Genomic DNA, 21,835 nt, shown 5'->3' on the forward strand with positions numbered 1-21,835 from the left:
GCGTGTGTGTGTGCATGTGTGTGTGCATGTGTGTATATGTGTGTGTGTCTGTGTGTGTGTGTGTGTGTGTGTGTGTGTGTGTGTTTTAGGAGGTTTCAGGCAACTACATCCTCCAAGTGCAGATTTACTAGAGACAGCCCAGACTGAGACCAGGCAGGGCTGGCTTTCCCAGGACCCGCTCTCATCTCAGATGAAACTCATCCACAGCACTGGAATCCTGCCCCTCCACTCGTATTTTCACTCCAGATCCCAGATCCAGAGTCACAGGATACAAAACTCGACTCCCGGGAGGTTTGAGGGGCTGTGGACTGAGCCTGAACCCCACCTTATAAATTGGCTCAGCCACTCTCAGCTTGCCGGTCTCTGCTGTGCCAGTCACTTCCCACTGAACAGTTCTGGGGGCTCTGATATAATGACGGTAAGCGGTGGGACCCTGAGATCCTTTTTGTTTCATGACACCTTGCACACTGGCTGACAAACTATGACAAAGCAAGGATAGGTCTTAAGATTCCCTCATCCCCCATTTTGAGCTTGTCTCGTAATTTTCATCACTAACATTCAGTACCTCTAAAAAACATCTGATCAGGAATAAAACAAATGCTGTCAGAGAAGCTGATGCCAAAACTCAGCCATCTGGTGCCAAAAATTCCATGCCTGATCCTGTACACAGACTAGTCTTCTGCAGAACAAGATGACATGGAGAAGCCCCGGGACCCTGGTTTCCTCAGCTAGGCAATGCTGGCATGGTCACAATAGTCACAGTCTGCAATACGATGCATGTATTTCTTACTTGCTGATTGTGGGAGGAGGTGTGGGAGGAGAAGGCGATGTTGGTGAGCTGTTTAGAGTCGAATTCTTTGGAGTTTTGGCCACTTCTTCCTCCCCATTAAGTGCTCGAAGAGCCCCTCCATCTTCTGGAGTCTCCTTCCCATCTCCCCACGTGGGGAGGGGTAAAGCTTCCAATGCGGATTGGCTGAACTCCAAGATACCTTATCCAGATTCAGGAAGCTCCCCTTTGGGCACCGGACCTGGGGGTGGTGATTCCATCTCGGTCCCCAGACCCTCTATGGGATTCTCGCTTCTCACATCTTCTGAATCTGCCCTTGCCTGGTCCTCAGCCAATTTCACAACTTCCCCAGTGGGCCTTCTTGCTGCTTCTGTCTCAGAAGGTAGCTGTCCTTGGGTCCCAGGGTTCAGATCTCTTGGGGAGAGTCCAGCCGACCTCTCAGCATCCTCCAGCACTGCCAATGCCTCGGAGACTGCTAGGCCTTCATCTCCTTCTTGGTTGGGAAGCTCCCCTAAAAACAAAGAAGACAGTGTCACAGCTGTGGTTCCAAGTCAGCCCCATATCCCTTTTCCTCCTGACCCCCAATCCCTGTCCAGCCACAATCAAGGACCTCGGAGACAGAAATATCTACAGAAAAATGCCCTGAGGATATACCCTAGGGTTTCAGAAATACTACGCAGAAAAGCCCTCTGCCAGCCTATGTTCATTGCAGCACTATTCACAAAAGCCAGAATTAATACAAGTGCCCAAGAACGAATGAGTGAAAAAAGAAACTGGTACATCTACACAGTGGAACACTATGCAGCTGTTTGAAAAAATCTTCTGGCCTCTCTGAATTGGCATCACCTGTGCTTCTCACTTAGTTATATGATGATCTTCCTTTCCTCCTAACACTGAATCTAACAGCACTTGAATCTTGGATTTTTCAGCTTCTAGAACTGTGAGGAAAAGTAATCTGTGGTTTCAGCTAATTTTATGGCATGAGTACCGAACCCCAAATCTATATTTATGACCCAACCTCTTTTGTCAGATATAGACCAGGTTCCCAGTTACCACATGGATTTCATTCTCCCCCACCGCACACACCTCTTCTTGGATGGCCTGGCATTTCCTCTGAAGATAATCTCCTCCATCCAAGGTAGTAGAACCTTAGCTGTGCTGCAAAGACCTCCTGTTGGCCATTTGTATGCTACTTCTGATAGCATGAGCCACAGAACTTGAAGCCATATTGGTATATTTTATTTGTATCAATCTCTAGGTACAATGGACATACAGTGCTATAGACTGAATTGTTATTTTCCCCATTCCTATGTTGAAGTTCTAATCCATAATATGGTTGCACTTGAAGGCAAAGCCTAAGGAACGTAATGAGGCTCAGTGAAGTGATGAGGATTGGGGGGTCTCCACAGCAGAATTAATTGGTCTTCTTAGAGGAAGGGACATGAGTATTCTCTCCCTTCTGTGTAAGATGGTGACCTCAATTAGGAAAGGGCTTTTCCCTAACACTCAATCTACCAGCTCTTGGTTTTTGGCTTTCTCAATCTCTAGAATAGTGATGAAAAGTTTTATGTTGTTTAAGTTACCAAATCTATGGCATTTAAATTTACTGTAGCGAAGCTAAGATATACAGAGATTTCTCTTGCCTTTTTCCATTCTTCTCCTTTCAAAATGCAGACTCTTGTCAACCATGGCCTGGGTTTCTGAGGCCCTCTCTGGACACACTTTAGACATTTCTCCTTGAAGCTGATTGTGACTTTCATGCCATGAACTGAGCCAATAGCAGGTAAGCATTCAAGGAGTTAGTACAAACTACCACATAAACCTAGCACATGAGAGTGGTGCAAGGTAACCATAACAATTAGATCATTAGTCCAATTAGCAACTGTACTAATGAGCTATTAGCAATAAAACTATTAATTTGAAAGGGTTATTTATATACTTTAAAGATACTATATATCTGGAAGCATATATATACATATCTAAGGATATATAAACTTAAATATAAGAAGATATAATATTAATAGCAGTCTAGAATTTCAACAAGTGTAATAATATGTGAGTCACTAAAATTTTAATACAAGGTATGAACAAATTTATTAATAATAGTATGTGAGGAAAGGGGGAAAAAGAATAGTATATGAAATGAGCATCTATCTAAATATCTCTGCTCTTGAGTATTCATTTAGTGAATCGAGTTTTTTTTTTATAATTTGAAGCAACAGAAAAGTGTCTTAGTCCTGGTAATCACTCCGAGAAACTGCAGGAGAAATGAAATATTAGTGTAGAGATTAAATTAGAGATCAGTTGGACCATAAAATGGAAATGAAACTGTAGATGGCCCCAGACTTACTCTGGTTTGACTTGGTGATTAATTGGTTTTATGGCAGCATGAAAGCAATATTCATTCAGTACTTGAAACTGTACTTAAAATTTTGAATTGTGATTTCTTTTGGGGTTAGTGATGAGCAGCTTTGTGCTGTCTCATGAAACGGGGTCCCAGCCAGCCCAATAACTCTAATTGTAGATATGACAACATATGTCCATATGACCACAGTGTGCTATGTGCTAGTGTTCTTGCTCAGAATATTAGAATATATCACAATGAAATTCCTGGTACTGGAACCCATTCATATTTTGGGCTGAGGGGTAGGCAGTGGCAGAATGTCACCTTGCAAGCATGGAAAGACCTTCATTTAATTCCTGATGCCACTCCACATCTACTCCACATTACTGAGTGCAATCCTAGGACTTTTTCTGTTTGGATCTCCCAGAGCCACCATGATGTGTGTAAATGCCAACATACCATAACCAAAGAGCATGCAAGCATGACAGCACAGAACAACTCCTAACTTCAATCCTTGAGGGTGAAACTCTACTAAATGGGAGAAAATATTTATGCAATATGCATCTGATAAAAGGACTCATATTTAAGATTTATAAAGCACTCACAAAATGAAATACAAACAGAAAAACAGACAACCCAAGCTCAAAATGGGAAGAGCTCAAGAGATACTTCTTTAAAGAAGACAAACAGGTGGCTAATGGGCATAGAAAAAAGTGTTTATCATCATGAATTATCTAGGAAATGCACAGTCTAACAATGGTAAATAAAATCACACAGTTAAGAATAGCACATAATAAAGGTCTAAAAATAATAAGTGCTGGTGGGAATACAGGGGCAAAGGAGTTCCCACTCACAGTCAGTGGAACTGTCATTAGAGTTACACTATGGAAAACCATATGGAGAGTCCTAAAATAATTGAAATTAGAACTAGCATATGCCTCAGCTATCTTCTTTTTTGGTATTTATCCCAAGAACACACACATACACACACACACAAAACAATCCCACTAATCTATGAACACATACAATATACAATACAATATACAATATTGTATATACATTGAACACATGATCATTGTAGTGTTATATATGTTATGTTATGTATGTTATGTTCCAAGATATGGAAGCGACCCAGATAACCAAAGATAAGTAGGTAAAGAAATTATCTTTATCCATACACAGTGGGATACTACTCAGCTCTGATGAAACTGAATTATTGCATTTTGATATAACATAGAGTATGAGAAGGGTCATGTTAAGTGAAATAAGCCAGCAGGGAAAAGACAAATATGGGAAGAACCCACTTACACGTGGAATGTAAGAAATAAAGCAAGCAAAAAGACAAAAGGTAACGGAAGCAGTTAGAGTCTGAGAAGACTCTAATAACAGTGCTGAGCTTACTAAGCAAAGGGTGGCAATGAAGGTCGGAAGGGGAGAGAGAGTGGAAAAGAGATGCAGAGACAGTGGGGGAGGTATAGAAGCTCTTTGGTGATGCAGTCAGTTGTATGCCTAAAGTATAAAAACTAGCATTATTGTAAGCTATGTGAACACACTTTTATATCTTTATATAAAAAGAATTATACGGGAATGGAAAACAAAGTATGAAACTCCCAGTCAAACTCTGCAACTAAATATATGATTAATGCAATCAAGTGTGGGACCCTCAGTCACAACAGCAACAATGAAAAGGAAGGTGAATGGTCAGTGAGGTGGAGTGGACCAAGTGGACCAAGAGCTACACGGACATGAACAAGGAGCTCAATGAAGGAAGAGAACAATGACTGCAGACAGAAGTTGGGTGTGTGATCATGGACTGACTGCAACCCTGGGGAGGGTTCTGAGGGTCCCTGACACCCCTCTCTACCTCCCACCTCTAGTTCTTCTACAAGCTCTCATCTCCTTTCTCAAACAAGTACTTCATTTCTCCTTAGCCGTTTTGTTTTGTTTTGTTTTGTTTTATGCTGCTGATAGACAAAAGCCCAGGGACAAGAGTTGAACCCTGGTCTACTTGATACTTTCTAAAGCTTGTATTTAGTCCTGAACAACTATGAATTACTTTGCTAATAGCTCACTGACCTCACAAAATACTGGCCCTGAAAAAGAAGACTGTTTCTGGGGTTACAATAAAATTCATGAATGTATAAATGAGTAAGATAATTCCTGCTTTTTATAAACAACTATTCAGGTTTGTTCAGCTGGGGATAACAGATGCTAGTTCCATTCTGCAGCTTCTCATTGCTTCCTGCTCTAAACTAACTTGTTGGGTATGGGACCTGCCCATAAGTTTATTGTTCAAAGTAGGGTTCCATGATCAGCATGTAGGGCATTTCCAAGGAGCTACTCAATCTACAGGACCTTCATACCTTTCTAGCCCACTACTAGTTCAGAATTTGCATTTCAATGAGATTCAGATGCTCATGACCATTAGAGAAGCACCTTAGCACCTACATTGACCCATTCCAGCTATAAACTTTTTTTATAATAGTTTTTATTTAAACACCTTGGTTATAAACATGATCGTGGTTGGGTTTCAGTCATATCAGATGACACCCCCCCCCATCACCAGTGCAACATTCCCATCACCAATGACTCAAATATCCCTCCTCCCCTCCCGGCCCCTACCTGTACTCTAGACAGGCTTTCCACTTCCCTCATATATTCTCATTGTTAGGATAGTTTGCAAAGTGGTTATTTCTCTAACTAAATTCATCACTCTTTGTGGTGAGATTCATGAGGTCGGCTGTAACATCCAGCCCTCCTCTCTTTTGTCTCTGAAAATTGTTGAGAAATGTCTTTCATTTTTCTTAAAACCCATAGATGAGTGAGACCATTCTCCATCTTTCTCTTTCTCTCTGACTTATTTCACTCAGCATAATAGATTCATGTACATCCATGTATAAAAAAAATTTATGACTTCATCTCTCCTGACGGCTGCATAATATTCCATTGTGTATATGTACCACAGTTTCTTTAGTTATTCGTCTGTTGAAGGGTATCTTGGTTGTTTCCAGAGTCTTGCTATGGTAAATAGTGCTGCAATGAATATAGGTGTAAGGAAGGGGTTTTTGTATTGTATTTTTGTGTTCCTAGGGTATATTCCTAGGAGTGGTATCCAGCTATAAACTTTTAAAGACTGCCATTGTTTTGGGAACAAAGCTCAAGTCCTGAGCCCATCATGCATGACCTCCAAGAAAAACCAATACTCATCAGTCTATTGATGTCTTAACTCCTCTCTTCCAGTATCTTCAGTCCAGATAAATGGATACCTTCCCAGAATCCCAGTCCTGCCTCCTGGGATTTACTCAGCTGGTGATTAATACTAGGACCACCATCCTTTAAATTTGCAGGGAATCAGCTTCAAGAGAGCACTCTTCCTCCACCTTCTCCAGAAGGCCCATCTTCCTCATTTCCTTAGTAACCTAAATTCTTGTCTCTGGGCCTCTAAGGAAACTTAGTGCTTACTATAATTTGCGCTTACTATAATTTATTCTTTAAATTGTAACTCATGCCTAAGTAGCTTATAAAAACCACCTGAAATATTCAACCTCACAGGGACAATTTTTTAAACCTTGACCATGTGATCCAGAGGGGGGAAATCAATAAATAGCTTATTAAATATTTGAATCTAAGGATATACACATGAATATATGAATAAATTAATACATTAGCACATCTATTGAAACACCCTGTATTAATAAATGAATGCAATCCAGGAATTTATGGTATTTGTTTCTGGCTGCAACCGTAACTGTTCTTAAAATGGCACTTTCCCCCAAAATTTATGAAAAAGAGGTTTCTAATGTTTAGCTACATCCAAAAGCAATCACATTTTCAAACTAACAATGAACATTTTTGTAGTGGTTGTACAGGGGACACGAGACATACTGAGGCAAAATGAGCACGTTTTCAGCTGAGTGCGGAAGGAGTAAATTATAGTCCTTTCTGCAGCTAAATTTTGCACCAACGTGAGATGAATAAACTCCATCTGGAAATTACTCTTATGAAATTACTTCTTCCAGGACACTTAATACTATATTCTAGGCCTCCTGAAAAATTAATTAACCTTACCTGCAACAACCTAACCCCTAAACCATTTGTGGTGTTTTTACTGCAGGTCAGGTTAATCTTCTCTCCCTTAATTTACATTTAAGTGAGGGTGGTCTAAATTACATGGGGGACTTTTGGTCACTTTGGCCTCGTGCCATTTCTTTTGATGACATTATGCTCATGTCCAAATGTATGAATCATTTTTAAAATGGCAAACCTCAGAGATTACCAAGGAGGACTTTTAAACTTGGAGGGGAGCCAACTCTGCTGTCATCATTGTGGTGAGGGGTCTCTTAACAGCAGACCACACTCAGAGAAATGTGTCCTTAGATGATTGCATTATTATGTAGACACCATAGACTACACTTGCTCCAAACTACATGGAAGAATCTAGTATGTACCTAAGTTCTTCATTGTAGAGGTACAAAAACCCACTGCACCCAAATATGTTATCTGTTAAAAGGCTTATTTCATGTATCCTGAAGGTTTAAAATGGATTGCTTCTGAAGGAGATATTTATAGGCAAAATTCTCCAATAAAGGCCAGTCTTTTTCTCATTCAGGGGAGGAAGCTTACTTGTTTCATCTCTCCAATGGAGAAGCTAGTGCTTAGCCCTGCCTATCTTGGTCTTACAGTGTATCTTCTAGGTAGTCTCCACAACTGATCTATCTGTCCTTTTCCATTCCCAGTGTTCTTTGTGGCAATTAAGGTATAGAAGGTTAGTTTTCTTTTTTGGGGGTGGGGTGGGGCACATGAATAAATTACTCAGTTTTGTTGGGTTTCTCTGATTAAAAATTAAATTTTTCTCATTGGATCTTCTCCCTTAGGCTCCTACTTCCCATGCCTGAAGAAGTGTCTTTCCTTTGTTTCCTTTTCTTAAAATAATTGCGGCAGGGTGAGAGAGATAGTACAAAGATAAGGCCCATATTTTGCACATGGCTAACCCAGTACTTATGGTTCATTGAGCACCACCACAAATGATCCCTGACTGCAGAATCAGGAGTAGACCCTGAGAGCTGCTGTGCATACCCCAAACAAAAAACAAAACAAAACAAAACAAATAAGTGCTCATTTAACTCCCCAGAACCAAAATTTCTCCTTTTTAACCTCTGATCATTCATATGCTTTTTTGATAATTTCCCCATCTTTAGAAGAATCTAGGTACAGGGTGTATGTTGTGAGGTTGATTATGATATTTTATTTTGCACTCTAGTACTATACACAGGATACTGTTATTTACATCCTTGGATAAAATCATTTTGTAGTGCATTATGCCAATGCCATGATACCTCTTTAATAAGAGGATGGGCAAGGTTGACGTTTTATTATTTGACTTTATTAGGGATTTCTTTCTGAGAAAGGGTAGGTTTTCAAAACCTCAGGATGAGAAAGATATAGGAACCAAGTTCTAAGATTGGATTATAGGACAGAACTATAGAACTGTTTTCTTTTGTTTATTCAGAAATTATATAAAAAAGTATGATCAACTTACTATCAGGAGATATAAGTTGTTGAAAATGCTTAGACTACTGAATTATACCTCTGATCTCTGGTTCCTTGCCATAGAAACCAAATCTTCCTTCAACCCTGTAATCCTAGACCATTTTCTCTCAACTGTAGGAATTTGAAAACAGTCACACAGCTATGCCATTTTCATAAAAGATTTCGAAACAAGCCAAGAGTTGGAAAGTGTCATTACAAATAATAGTAATTATTCTGTCTGTTTGAGCAAACAGAATTAGCGTCATTAATACTTACTATTAATTTACCAACAATACACATATCAAAAATGATGAGGCAATCAGCTGATAAAAATGCATGACAAACTGTGTGGAAAGAAAGAAAAAAAAATGTTCCCTCTAAATGGTGAAGAAACAGTAGCTCTCTGGTGAAAAAAAAATCGCTGGTCTCCTAAATAAGAGCACGCTACCCCCACCCTAGCCAGCATAGGTCCAAAAGGGACATGTGGCTTCTTTTGTTAACGGGGGCGCTGATGGGCTTTGTCCTCTTGAGTGTGAGCTGCTTTCAATTGGAATTAATCAGAGATGCAATGGTGATGAGGCCATCCCAGCCGCTGACAGCTACGCTATAAATGCTTCCTTGTTCCCACCCGGGCTGGCGAAGGAAGAGGTTGGAACAATGGGAGCTAATGATGGAACTCTGGAAGCTATCATTTTGAATCAGGCCATTACTTATGCTACCCTTGTGAAAATTAAGCCAGCCTCATGCTCTTTTACAACTTAGCAGGCTCTGCCTCACCCATGGTCTCAGTGAGCCCAGAGCTGGCAGAGGACTTCAAAAATCTGTGTGGACACCAGACGCCACACGCCACACAGGACAATGACCAGCCAAACTAGCTTCCAGATTACACAGTGGCCATCATCTGTTACAGGCCAGCCTAGCACGGAGTTGCATACTGCTGGTGGGAAAGACCAACCTTGCCTCTGGCCCCATGTAAAACTCACCAGGAATGCTCTCCAGGAATCTCACTGCAAAATGCCTGAACAATCTTTATATTGAAAGCCAGAATTGTCTTGGTTCTGTTCTTACCATTCTATGCACTGCTATGAGTGGTTTGAACAGGCTTTGATACACAGCTGTTCAGATGCATGATTGAGCCTTGCTGAACCCAATTCAGATGAGCAGAACTGCCTGTCTAACCCAAATACGTATGGTATATTATATATATTGCTGCTCTAAACTATAATTTGGGGAGTAGTTTATCACATCATAATAGCTGATGGACACATCTGGTGAGTTCAGTTTGCTGAAAGTACAGTTCTTATAAAAGATAATATACAGATAAGTAGGCTGAGCCAGGTTTCAGCATTAACATTTTAAGTGGAGATTGTGGGGAAGGACTTGGGATCTTAGACCAAGGGCATACACTAACAGAAAGCAGAGTTCTAGAAGCAGTAGGCCAAAAACAGGATTAAAGTAAGGAGGCAAGAACACCAGAACAGATGCTTTGTGGAAAAATGTGAAGAGAACCTGAATCAATTTGGAGGTGGCAGGAGCACAGGTGAACTGTAGATGTGGAAGGAAAGTTGAAAATAGATGATAGTAACTCCAAAGTTTGAGTCTCAAGTGGTTTAGAAGATGACAAATAGGGCAGTAGTAGGAAAAGTGGATGAGGTTATACTGGAGAAGTATGTAAACTACTAGGTGGGAAAGTGTTGTTTGGGAAATGTCAGGCCATAGTTCTATAGATGGGGAAAATATTGTGGGCTATTTTCACCAAGGTGAGGATAGTGGAAGACTTGACTCCACGCAAGAGAATATATAAAAGTGTAGATGTTCAGGTGATAAATCTTGACATCTGAGGGCTGGGTGTATTTTCTGTTATTGTTATATAAAAATTACCTGAACATGAAAAATGAATATATGAAAGCTTAAAATTTAGGAGACGGAATGAGTTTGGTTATATAGTTCTAGCTAATGGTTTCTCATGATGTTGTCACGTAATGAAAACCAAAATCAGTGACATTGGATGCAGTGACTGGGGATGGAGTGTCTACTCCTGAGATGCCTTCCTTGTGGGATGTATGGCTAGAGGTCTCTGCTCCACACTCTGTGAACAGTAGGCAAAGTATCCTCCCAACATGGCAGCTTGCTTTCACTAGAGAGAATAATCCAAGATAGATACAGCAAGATAAATTTTACTCCTGCAAGTCACACACATTGCTACAATATGGGAAGGATTACTCAAGGGCACCAATATTGAGAATAGTCATTGGAGGTCATCTTAGATGGAGGAAGTAACCAATTAAAATAAGATTGATGGGACCAGAAAGATAGCACAGTGGCATTTGCCTTGCAAGCAGCCGACCCAGGACCTAAGGTGGTTGGTTTGAATCCCGGCATCCCATATGGTCTCCTGTGCCTGCCAGGAGCTATTTCTGAGCAGATAGCCAGGAGTAACCCCCGAGTGCCATCTCGTGTGGCCCAAAACCCCCAAAATAAATAAATAAATTAAGATAGACAAGGCTAAAGAAATAGTACAGTTGGTATAGCATTTGCTTGCATGCACTCAACCTGGCTTAATCCCTAACATTCCAACTAATCACCCCCAAACATCACCAAGAGTAGTTCCTGAGTGCATAGTCAGGGATGAACCCTGGGCATCACTGGGGTGCCCCCCAAACAAAAAAAATAAGACTGCCATATAAAGATCAAATGGCTACACCATTTGGCATCTTCTTGAAACATTCTGTCTCCATAAAGTGTATTGGTAGAATTGGAAGCTTCCTTCCCCCATTTAGCTAATTCCCAAACTATTTATCACAAGGCAAGCATTAAAACACAATTCCCCTAAAATTGGCATCATCATTTCATACCATTAACAGGTAAAAAAAATACTGAGATTGCTGAACCAAGTTCTTGCCATCGGTTTGACCTGCAACTAGACTATGAACTCAAATATATCAACTCTGAGCCCTCAACTTTAACCTCTATGCCACCAAGCAGAATGTTGTGCAATTGGGAAGTGGTGGTGAGTTTCTCTATTGGAAACTTGGAAAAAGATGATCTGAGGTAAGTACACAAGGAAACATAAGTAATGATCCAAAGGTGTAGGAAGCTGGTGGAAAAGAAACAGCCTGTTTTCATTGCTCTGGGCCCAACAAAGATGGAGAAATCCAGTTGACCTTACCATCCTTGAGATTTGCTTTCTTTTCAGTGGACAGCTCAGCAAACTTCAGGAGTGGGGATCTGGATCTTTGTAGAGTGGGAAGAGTGGGGTCACTGAACAGGATGGTATCTTTGCCTCCTATCAAGGAAAAGAGGAAGTTGGATGTATTAGTTTCAAGGGAGTGGTGGCAACATCCAATCCACCCTCACCCATTGGGCTGGCTGTTTGCATGGATCAGGCACCATTTCAATTATAAGCAACACTGTGGATAATGGATGGCCAGTTGGACTTGGTAATAGTGTAAACAGAGCCATGAGTCTGGGGCCAGCAGACAGAGCTCTGAGATCAGCTGCTACAAATGACACCATTATTGGACAATATCTAATGTTAAGTGAACAAAGTGCGCTAATGGGAATAAAGACAATAACAACAGTGAATGGAATAGGTATGTGGGAGGCACACTGCTGTGTTTGTATTCTGGGCTCCATTGCTTGCAAGGTGGGTAACTTTATATAAATCACTGAACCTCTCTGGACCTCAGAAATCCTCTGTAATATAAGGATGAAACACAGCAAACAAAAGCATTGATTGGAGGACTGAGATGAAATGCAGTGATTCATGTCATGTTTTTAGGTATTTTATCAGCACTCAATAAATACCTTTTTTAAATGATTGCTTCAAAATGCAGATAGCATTGCCCTAAATGTCCCATCTAGTTCCATGTACATAGGTAATGGAATTAAAGAGTAATATCTTCATCCTAAGAACAGAGAATATTAGGTCCCTCACATTATCACAGCTAAAATGTTCCTCTGATTATACATCTCTATCAATGAAGCCCTTCTCTCTGATGTGTGAGCACCCCACATGGTCAAGAAACATCTCAGACAGGAAAGGGAGGAAAGGAGGACCATTAAAATGCTGTTTCCAATGTCATAGCAAGGTTTGGAGGTGAGGAGCCTGTGGGTATGAGATGTTAAACAGATACATAGTAGACACAGGAAACTTGGTAGTGACCATGCTATGTGGACCAGGGGCTAGGGGAGCCCAGAGGCAGGAGATGAAGCCTGAATTTGGTCCTTGGACTTTTCTTGGTGGGAATCACTGTGACACAAAGGGAAAGTGAATGTGGTGTGTAGTTATGGAAGTCATATTCCTCCCTACATTCTAGACTTAACCATGTGCCTCTGAGCAGGACTTATTCTGAAGTGGAATCATTTGTCATATCTGGGGTTTAGGTAAGAGTTTCTAGAATTCTGTGATTTTGCTCAGGTGTGGCAGAGCACAGACTGGTTTTGGTGTTATTATACCCATTTGTGTGTGTGTTTGTATGTGTGTGCAGGGGGCACCACAAATGGTGCTCAGGCACTCCAGAGGACCCCCTCCAAGACTCTTATTCAGGCTATGCTCTGCAATGCTTAGAAGACCACCTGGAGATTGAACTAGGACCAATTGCATGCAAGAGATGCACTTTAACTATCTATCTGTTCCCTACCTACTCCTTTAGATGTTGAGAGCAAACTGAACCCTGGACTCACTGTAGGACACTTTCCTTATTTACAATCTTGTCTTCCCACTTGGTCATGTCTTATTGGCTCAATTTCTAAGACTATAGATTATTCAACTCATAGTAAGTGCTTTAGAAATATCTGAATAGTGACTGGCACATACTTAGGGCTCTGGGTCTGCCCCATGCTTGTTGATGCCATGGGCAGGTAGGGTGGGTTATGAACAGCTGCAGCCCCTGAAATCTGATCATTATCCTGGTAGAGGAGACGTTTGACAAGTGCCAACCCTGAAGTTGTCTACCAACCAACTCTTGTCTCATGGGGGTGGGGGAAATTCAGCATTCTTGGGGCCTTGGTATGGAATGCTTTCCAAAGGGAATAATGGAACACAACTGAGGATGCTTTTAAAATGGTGCCAAAAAAGAAGTCTAGGCAGTCTAGCTCTGTCTCTACTGTGAAACTACGTCTCTTTTGACAGATAACAGAGTATCAGGACTGACTGCTGATGCCCAGAAATGGGTTGCTCTGTTCTTGCCACTCAGGACTGTAATACTTGACCTCTCTCTATCAAGGGGGGATGGTGACAACTGTGAAGTCTTACAGGGGCCTAAGAAAACTCACTCCTAGCCTTTCCTGTTCCTCAGCCAACCTTCTACATCCCCTCTACCCAACTGGCCAAAGAATTCACACAAGCACACACGTATACACATGCAAACTCACACCCATATCCACCCACACATCACACCCAATTTATCATATGCTCAGATCCACACCTACAAATCACACACACATACCCTCTTACACATATACTCAAACCAACCATATGCATATGCACACAATTCTTCCACCCCTTCCACAAACACACACATGGACCATCTATCTACATACAATGTATACACTCAGACATACTAATATCTACCTGCAAATGTGCATTCCTACTCACACACACATATATATACATCCATATATAATCACACACATATATATACATATATATATACAAACTCATATATATATATATATATATATATATATATATATATATATATACACACACACACACACACAGATCCACACAGACTCATATACTCATACCAACCCTATCCAGCACATAACCCCCACATTCATTCTGTGAATAGATTGATTTATTGAAGGAGATATGGATTCCCTCAGAATGCTGATAAATGAAGGAGAGAGAAAGAAAGAGAGCGAGCGAGTACAATTCTTTGCCACTATTGAGATTCGGTCTCCTCTGGGAGACCGGAACACTAAGATTTGTTTCCTACTTGGAAAGAGAGAAGAAAAGAAAGGAAAGGAGGAATCGAGGGAGGAAGAGGAAATAGATGAAGGAGGTGAGGAAATAAGGGCAAGGGACAAGGAGGAAGGGATGGGCACACTGCCTGACTGCTCTTCTGCAGTTGAATGGAGACCACAGCACCATGAGTGACTGAGGAGACCCTAATGGCTCGCTCCCAGTAGGACTACAGAATGATAAGAAGGTGATGATGCTTCCTTGGAACATTTACGCCATCCCAGGGCAATGCAGTATCTATCAGAGCTGGGGAAATCACCATGTTTGGTTGCTTTTTCCCATTTCCTATCTGTTTGGAGGCCTAAGATCATAACAAACAGTCCGTGGTATAAACTCCACTCAACCGGGTCCTTCAAAGCTAATTTTGCCATTTAATATTTGCCTCGTGTTAATTGAATTCTCTGTTTCCATGGACTATTTTCATCAGGAAAGTGCAGGGATACTTAGAGAATTGCATTTCTATTTATTTCCATGCACAGATGCTGCTAATGCAGGGCTGATATTAGCCACAAACATAGATATTTCAAATAAAACATACTCCCAAATCCTACGGAAACATTGTAGCTCAGGCCTTGGGCAGCAAAAGGAAGGAAGGAAAGAAACAACCGTTATTGCACAATAGCCATTTTAATCTAAACTGAGACCAAACAACACAGAGATAGAAAATTCTCAGCATTCCATTCTCTTATTCAACCCCATTTTTTTTTTTTTCAACGTAAGTCAGAGAAATAAAACATTGGGAAATTTCACTAAGTCATTTGAAGAGGAAGGAGAAAAAAAAAAAAACTTCAGTACACGCACAGAAATAGCAATCTGACTGCACAAATAAACGATACATTTGCCCGGCTGTGTTGAAATTCAAAGCAATAAAAGAAAGGCCTTCAAAGAAGATAAGGTTTAACTGCATCAAAAGGTTCTTGTGCAAAGTGGATCATTCAAATCCGCAGGATGGTACTCGCCACTAATTAGTTCTGTTAGGTCTTTTGACATGGAGTTCAAGGAATCGCCGCAAAAATTTCCAATTTATAAAACACACTTCCAGGCAACCTAAGGCGGCTATTCAGCTTTACATTAAGAAAAGGTGTTTCTGTGCTTGTATTTGTTCCCCATCCCCGTGGCAATGCTCATTTCTCATACATTACAGGGGAGTCACAGCATGATTCAAGGGGGAGAGGAGGCCAGTAGGCACAGAAAGGTTAAGTAACTAAAAATATATGGATTATGTAGCCTCCAGGGATTGGGGTGGTGGTGGTGGAAAATGATAAATAGAGGTTTCTAGGTGAAAGGGGACTGACTGTGATGGGGGTCCCAACCAAGGGGGTATTTTACAAAGACAAATGGGATAAAAATAGCTAATTAAAGGGAGATTATCAGAGTTTTCACACACTGAGTACAAGTGTGGGGAAAAAAAATCTCTCTCCACGGGGAATTTTGATTTTCAAGCTACATTAAAAAAATAGATGGGTGAAGAGGGGAGAAGGAGGTTGTGAAGTATATGCTGGTTAGAGTAATTTGTTTTTATATTCGTGTTCCAAAATGCTGATGAAATCGAACGAGTCTTAGTAAGTTCTTATATATTCATTCTCAGGAATAATTAAATCAAGCAACGCTTTGTAAGTTCCTATATTCATGTTTAGAATTGATGATTACATCGAACACATCTTTATAAGATACCCACAGGTAAAATAAAAGAGAGACAATTTATTATATACATACATATACACAATGATGATTTCGGAATTGAAGTCAGCAGAACTTTACAGTTCCACAGAGGGGAGCTTGCATATTTATTGAAATTTTTCAGATTTTCCTCCCAGAGGATGGCTTGATAAGTTTAAAACACTTGTAGATTTTTCAGCAATGAGCTTCAAATAAAAGGGATATTCAAAAGGTACCATTCCCATGCAAATTAATTTTTTTTTAAAGGAAACTACTTTTTATGAAGTTCTCTTACCTGGAAGACTCCACAAACCAGAAACTTCCAATGTTCTTAATTTTTTCTCCAACTCAGCCACCCGATTCCCTAGTATCCTGGAAAAGAGAAGGAAATGGTAGTGGAATATTACCAAGAATCCATCAGTTGTTGGCTGCAGGCTGACAGATCACTCAGAAAATCTACTAGTTGGAGAAATCTATTGAGAGAGAGGTTTGAGACTTACAATAGTCATGTAAAAAGTGATAGAGTGAAGGTCTTCCAAGTCTACTATCTCTCTACCATCCGTGTGAGGGAGAGAGACATCATCTAGGTTTTGATAATAATGCAAATTGATGTTTGCAAAGTGATGAAATTGGCTAACAATCATTTATCAGAAGGGAAACACATGAGAGAACATATGATATCCATACTAAAAATGGAACATTTATGAGAGTGAATCATACATACATATATGCGTATATATACACTATTTAAAATGCCATTATTCCATAATGTCCTATGAAATTTCTTTTGGGGGCTTGAGAATTTAAGAACTAGCTTTGAGTAGTAGTTAGTTAGTTTCAAGTTGTTTCTGTTTGGGGAACACAGCTTGGGGTGTTCTGGGCATATTCCTGGCTCTGAGCTCAGAGTTTATTCATGACTCTGAACTCAGGGGTCACTCCTGGTGAACTTGGGGTGAACTCTTGGTGAACAAAGGTGTCAGGGATTGAATCTGCATTGGTTGCTTGCAAGACAAGTGCCTTACCCACTTTCAGATCCCAGTAATACCATATCTTGATTCATGGAGGGTGAATTTAAATTTTACAAGACTAAGTTTCTTTTTTTTAAATGAATATTTTCATTTATTTTGGGTTTTCAGGTCATATTGAAGCTGTACTCAGGGGAGAATCCAGCTTAGATGTAATCTCTGACCAATAGGGGTTTGCTCAGGGGACTCTATGTTAGGTTGGAGCTTGGACTAAGATTTTCAGGGATGGCATGCAATTTCCTTAAACCTTGTTCTACCTTTCCAGGCCCCTTGAATTTGAGTTTTGGAAACGACTAAGTTTAACAAATGCAATAGGTGGACATGCTCAAGTAATGTTGCTGAGTCAATACAACAGTACGATCTGCCTTATTAGATCCGCAGAACTGTATCTTTGATGTGGAGAAAAATGCTTGGGAGCTGGTAGGTGTTCAACAGCCATATTTGATTAAATAAAGGCCTTTCTTTTCTCATGGCTTGTAATTATCTATGGAGAGAATATAACAACAGGCATTTCAAGAGAATTTGCAATGGGCGCAGAATCTGAAGAATAGTTGTTTTGTTTTCCAAAGTGACCATTCTGACTCACTATGAAATGGAATCACACTGGAATGTGTGTTTGAAATCGTTTATCTGGAATCCTCACTTTCTCTATATGCGTGGACATAACTATGAGCCTACATTTCTCTTCCTTCATGCTACACAAAATTAAATACAGTTGGAAATGATTTGATAGTCACCTCAAACTTCAATCACTTTCTATTGGCCTGGAAATAGAAAAAAAACAACAGTCTCTCAATTATTTGGGGAGGGGTTCTTGGCACTCCTATGTGAAAATGATGTGGAAATCACCTTAATAGCAAAGTTTCAATGCCTTTCAGCAGGAGAAATAAGAATGCCAGAATTGTTCTCCTACCTCTCTCTTTATATGCCAGAGATAGCAGCACCCACCCACAGACATACAGAGCCATGAATATGTATATATAGCTGCACATATATATGGCTTTGAGTTCATCTTTATTTTACCTGAATTGACTTACAGCATCTTAATTAATATTCCCCTTGAGTTCACTGAAAACTCTTTGACATTACTATCTGTGGTTTTCTTCATCTAGGTACTTAGAGCTTTTCTTCTTTTCCTTACATCTCAAACTCTGCATAGTCTTTATCAATTACTTTCAATTTTCACTCCATTTGGTGGGTCTATTCTGCTTTCATGTCTCTGACCCTTCAATAATCACCATTCTTCGTAATCTTGCTCTCAATATTTTCCTCAGACCTTCTGATCCAAGCTCCCTTTCACCAGCTGACGGGTGTGCGATGCAATCACAGCGGTACTCAAGTTGATGCCTGTTTTTTAACAAGATCAGATCATCTGAATGTGGCTGCCTCTCGGAAACAAAAGATAAGGCTTAACTCTGTTGTGTACGCTGAAGGATGACGTTCAGGAATGTTCAAAGGCGTGGTGATGAGACGTTTGATTGTATTTTTTTTCCTGATATGCCTGGATAACAGAGCGATGATTGCCAGAAATGGGCTGAGGTGAATTTGACCGTGTCACTAGAAGTGTTTAGAGGAATGCCTAAGATTGCTAGTGGTGACCACATACTCTCTCTCTCTCTTTCTCTCTTTCTCTCTCTCTCTCTCTCTCTCTCTCTCTCTCTCTCTCTCTCTCTCTCACACACACACACACACACACACACACACACACACAAGAATCATCTGCAGTGTTGGAGCTAGATAAATAGAGTCTTTGAAAACTGTTTAATAATTTACTAGTAATATACCTGTCATAACTGCAGATCTACTCTCATCAACACAGACAGCAAAAGAAATTGTTTCTGAGTCTGGGTTCAGGGTGAGAGTCCAAACTGATCGGTAGAACCACTCACTGAACTTGCATTCTTTTCTGACCTAAAATAAAATTTCTACAGTATTTATATTGAATTATGACTCTCCTTTACTATATGAATCCTCTAGTAGAGGAATTGAGAGGCAGAGAAACTTACGTAAAGACATATTGCTCATTACCAAACTCTCTATTTTGCCTATGTCTAGTATTCTTGTGTCACATACTCTAGTCTCCCATAAGGAAACTGGAACTTGATCAAAACTACAAGCAGGACTCAATTGGGTGATGGAGCATGTTCTTTAACCAATATGTTATAAGGTTACTTTTCATATTGTTCAGGCCTGGAACAAGCATTCTCTGTGACCATTTACATAGTAATCTGAAGGGTAAAATGTGTGAGCTGCTGACTTACAAAATGTAACCTAAGAGGCTTCAAAAGAAAGCAAGACCCCCTTGACTGGCTTTGCACTGAAAATTATGGCAGATGATTGACTGGAGGTATTGCGATGCAGCTCAGAGAGAGGAGAAGACTGAGATTTTATGGAGCAGGCAGCTTTGAGAGGGTACTGGTGGAAGTGACAAGTCCTTCCACTCAATTCAGTTTGACTAGAACATATGATCAAGGCGATAGGGAGAAAAGAGAGGCAGTCTCTATCTTTGTACTTGAAGGATTAGAAGTCTTTTGGGAGACAGACGGATGTTTATACACAGATCACATGTGCCCACGCCAGAAAAAAGCTTGAGTGGTTCTTGGTATTTATTAAGCACTCACAGAAGCATTCTCTTCCACAATCCCTGACAACTGATGGACAACTTTTATTAGGCTGATGTAGGAGACAGAACTGAGGGTTGGAGAGGCTCAGAGCACAGTGGAGCAGAGAGCCCAGTGTGAATGTGTGGACTTGGAAATTCACAAATGCTTCAGTGGAACAAGAGGGGAGTAAACTCAGTGACAGATAGATGAGTTGGGTGCCATATTGAGAAAGCTCAGACTTCAACACACTTTAGTAAAAGGGAGCGATAAAGAGGTTTCAAGAGAGAAGAAAAAGAACTATTTATGTAGAGAAGTATTCTGGATGTGAAGCTGAGAATGGATGGTGGGGGGCCAAAGAGGGAGTGCAAGAGGTAGAGTGCTCGCTTTGCATGTGGTTAACCTGGGTTTGATTTATCAGCACCACACATGGTCCCTTGAGTACCAAGAGGAGTGATCCCTCAGCATAGAACTAAAATTTAAGTCCTAAGTACTGTTGGATATGGCCCAAACACCCTATACCCTCCCTGCTCAAAAAAAAAAAAGGAACTCGAAGAGTAGGATATTATGTAGATAGATCCTGATGATAATGGAAAGCAAATCTGAAGGCTTGTCAAAAATTATCACATGGGCAATATTTAGCCGAGAGCCTGAGATATCCTTTGGTATTCAATGGGACATACCAGCATAGGTAATATTTGGGAATGCAATGTTCCATTCCCTCACGCACAGAGGGTGAGAAGTCAAATGAATAGGGATTAGGAGGCTGGCTACAACAGAAGGGAAGACAATGGGAGCATAGCTGGAGAGAGAGGGCAACTGAGCAGTGCAGGTCTTAGATGCCAAGAGGAGAGAGTTCCAGATGGGCTGGCATGGTCAGATCTGGGTTATTCCAGAACACAGGCACACAGGAGGAAAGAAGCGCTTAGATGTCTTGCCTGACCCCTAAGAAAGATACTGCAAAGATCATAGAGTGGAATCGACAATCCAGGGGATGAGGTTGAGACCACAGTAGAGCAGGAGGAAGCTGAGACAGTGGAGAGGGAATTCTGAATCACAGAACGGTGAGGCCAGAAGCATAAAGGCAATAATGGGATTGGAGGTGAGGACTTTCCTTGTGTAGGATGGAAGTTTTTACAAAACAAGGCAGCAGATAGTCACAAAGGATATTATACCCATGGCTTTGGATAATAAAATAGATTCCTGAGCAATGGGAGGAGAGGACTGAAGATGAGTCCAATGGTGAAATCAGGACAGTGGTGATAGGCCAGGGGATCTGTGGTGGTACTGAGGGACAGTAATTGTGCGTATTGAAACCAGAAACGTGAACACTATTATGACCATGCCACCTACAAAATGAAAAAAATAAATAAAAACCAAAATATAAATAAGTCAAAGCTTTTATTTAGCTAGTTTGAGGTCAAGGCGGGCTTTATCATGCAAGGAATTAGGAAAGAACAAACTAAAAACCACTCAGGGATGTGGGCCCTTGCAGTGAGTTTATTCTGAGGGGGTAAAAAGGAATAAAGAGTTAGGGGTGCGGGGACCAAGTGTCTTTGATGGACTTGGAGGACACTTTGGTGGTGGATGTAGTGCATTCACTCTCTTCCAGAGGAGTGTGAAAAACATGCCAGACATTTTTTTTTTATCACACAGCCATCCTTCATTCTAGAAACAGTGCAAGACACTGGGGGTAGCCATTACAGTAGAGTTTGTTAGGGTAACCACATAGGAAGGTGTCTGTGAAGGTGGTACATGCTCGGGACCTTCTTCTCTAAACAACACAAGGAGGATCCAGAGTAACAGTACAGTGTGTAGGTCATTTGCCTTATATGCAGCAATCTAGGTTCGATCCCTGGCATACTGTATGGCCTCCAAAAGGGATAATGTAGCACCAGGAATAATTACTTAGTGCAGAGCCAG

At 40.7% G+C, this 21,835-nt stretch overlaps 1 protein-coding gene across 2 annotated transcripts in view; it reads right to left on the reverse strand.

Annotated features, from left to right (window-relative positions):
• Window positions 1-293: 293 nt before the first annotated feature.
• CCDC149 (coiled-coil domain containing 149) overlaps window positions 294-21,835 on the reverse strand; it is a 126,128-nt gene continuing 104,586 nt past the window's right edge. The window contains exons 10-13 of one of the 2 annotated variants that reach the window (XM_049789999.1): window positions 16,583-16,659; window positions 15,167-15,199; window positions 11,830-11,946; window positions 294-1,298 (exon numbers count right to left, since the gene is read on the reverse strand). In XM_049789999.1, the coding sequence (XP_049645956.1) occupies window positions 991-1,298; window positions 11,830-11,946; window positions 15,167-15,199; window positions 16,583-16,659 (535 nt within the window). In that variant the 3' untranslated portion in view covers window positions 294-990. The remainder of the gene's footprint in view (window positions 1,299-11,829; window positions 11,947-15,166; window positions 15,200-16,582; window positions 16,660-21,835) is intronic. The other variant, XM_049790000.1, reaches the window with a different exon arrangement.

The sequence above is a fragment of the Suncus etruscus genome, chromosome 16 (assembly GCF_024139225.1).
Source record: "Suncus etruscus isolate mSunEtr1 chromosome 16, mSunEtr1.pri.cur, whole genome shotgun sequence".
Lineage (NCBI taxonomy): Eukaryota > Metazoa > Chordata > Mammalia > Eulipotyphla > Soricidae > Suncus > Suncus etruscus.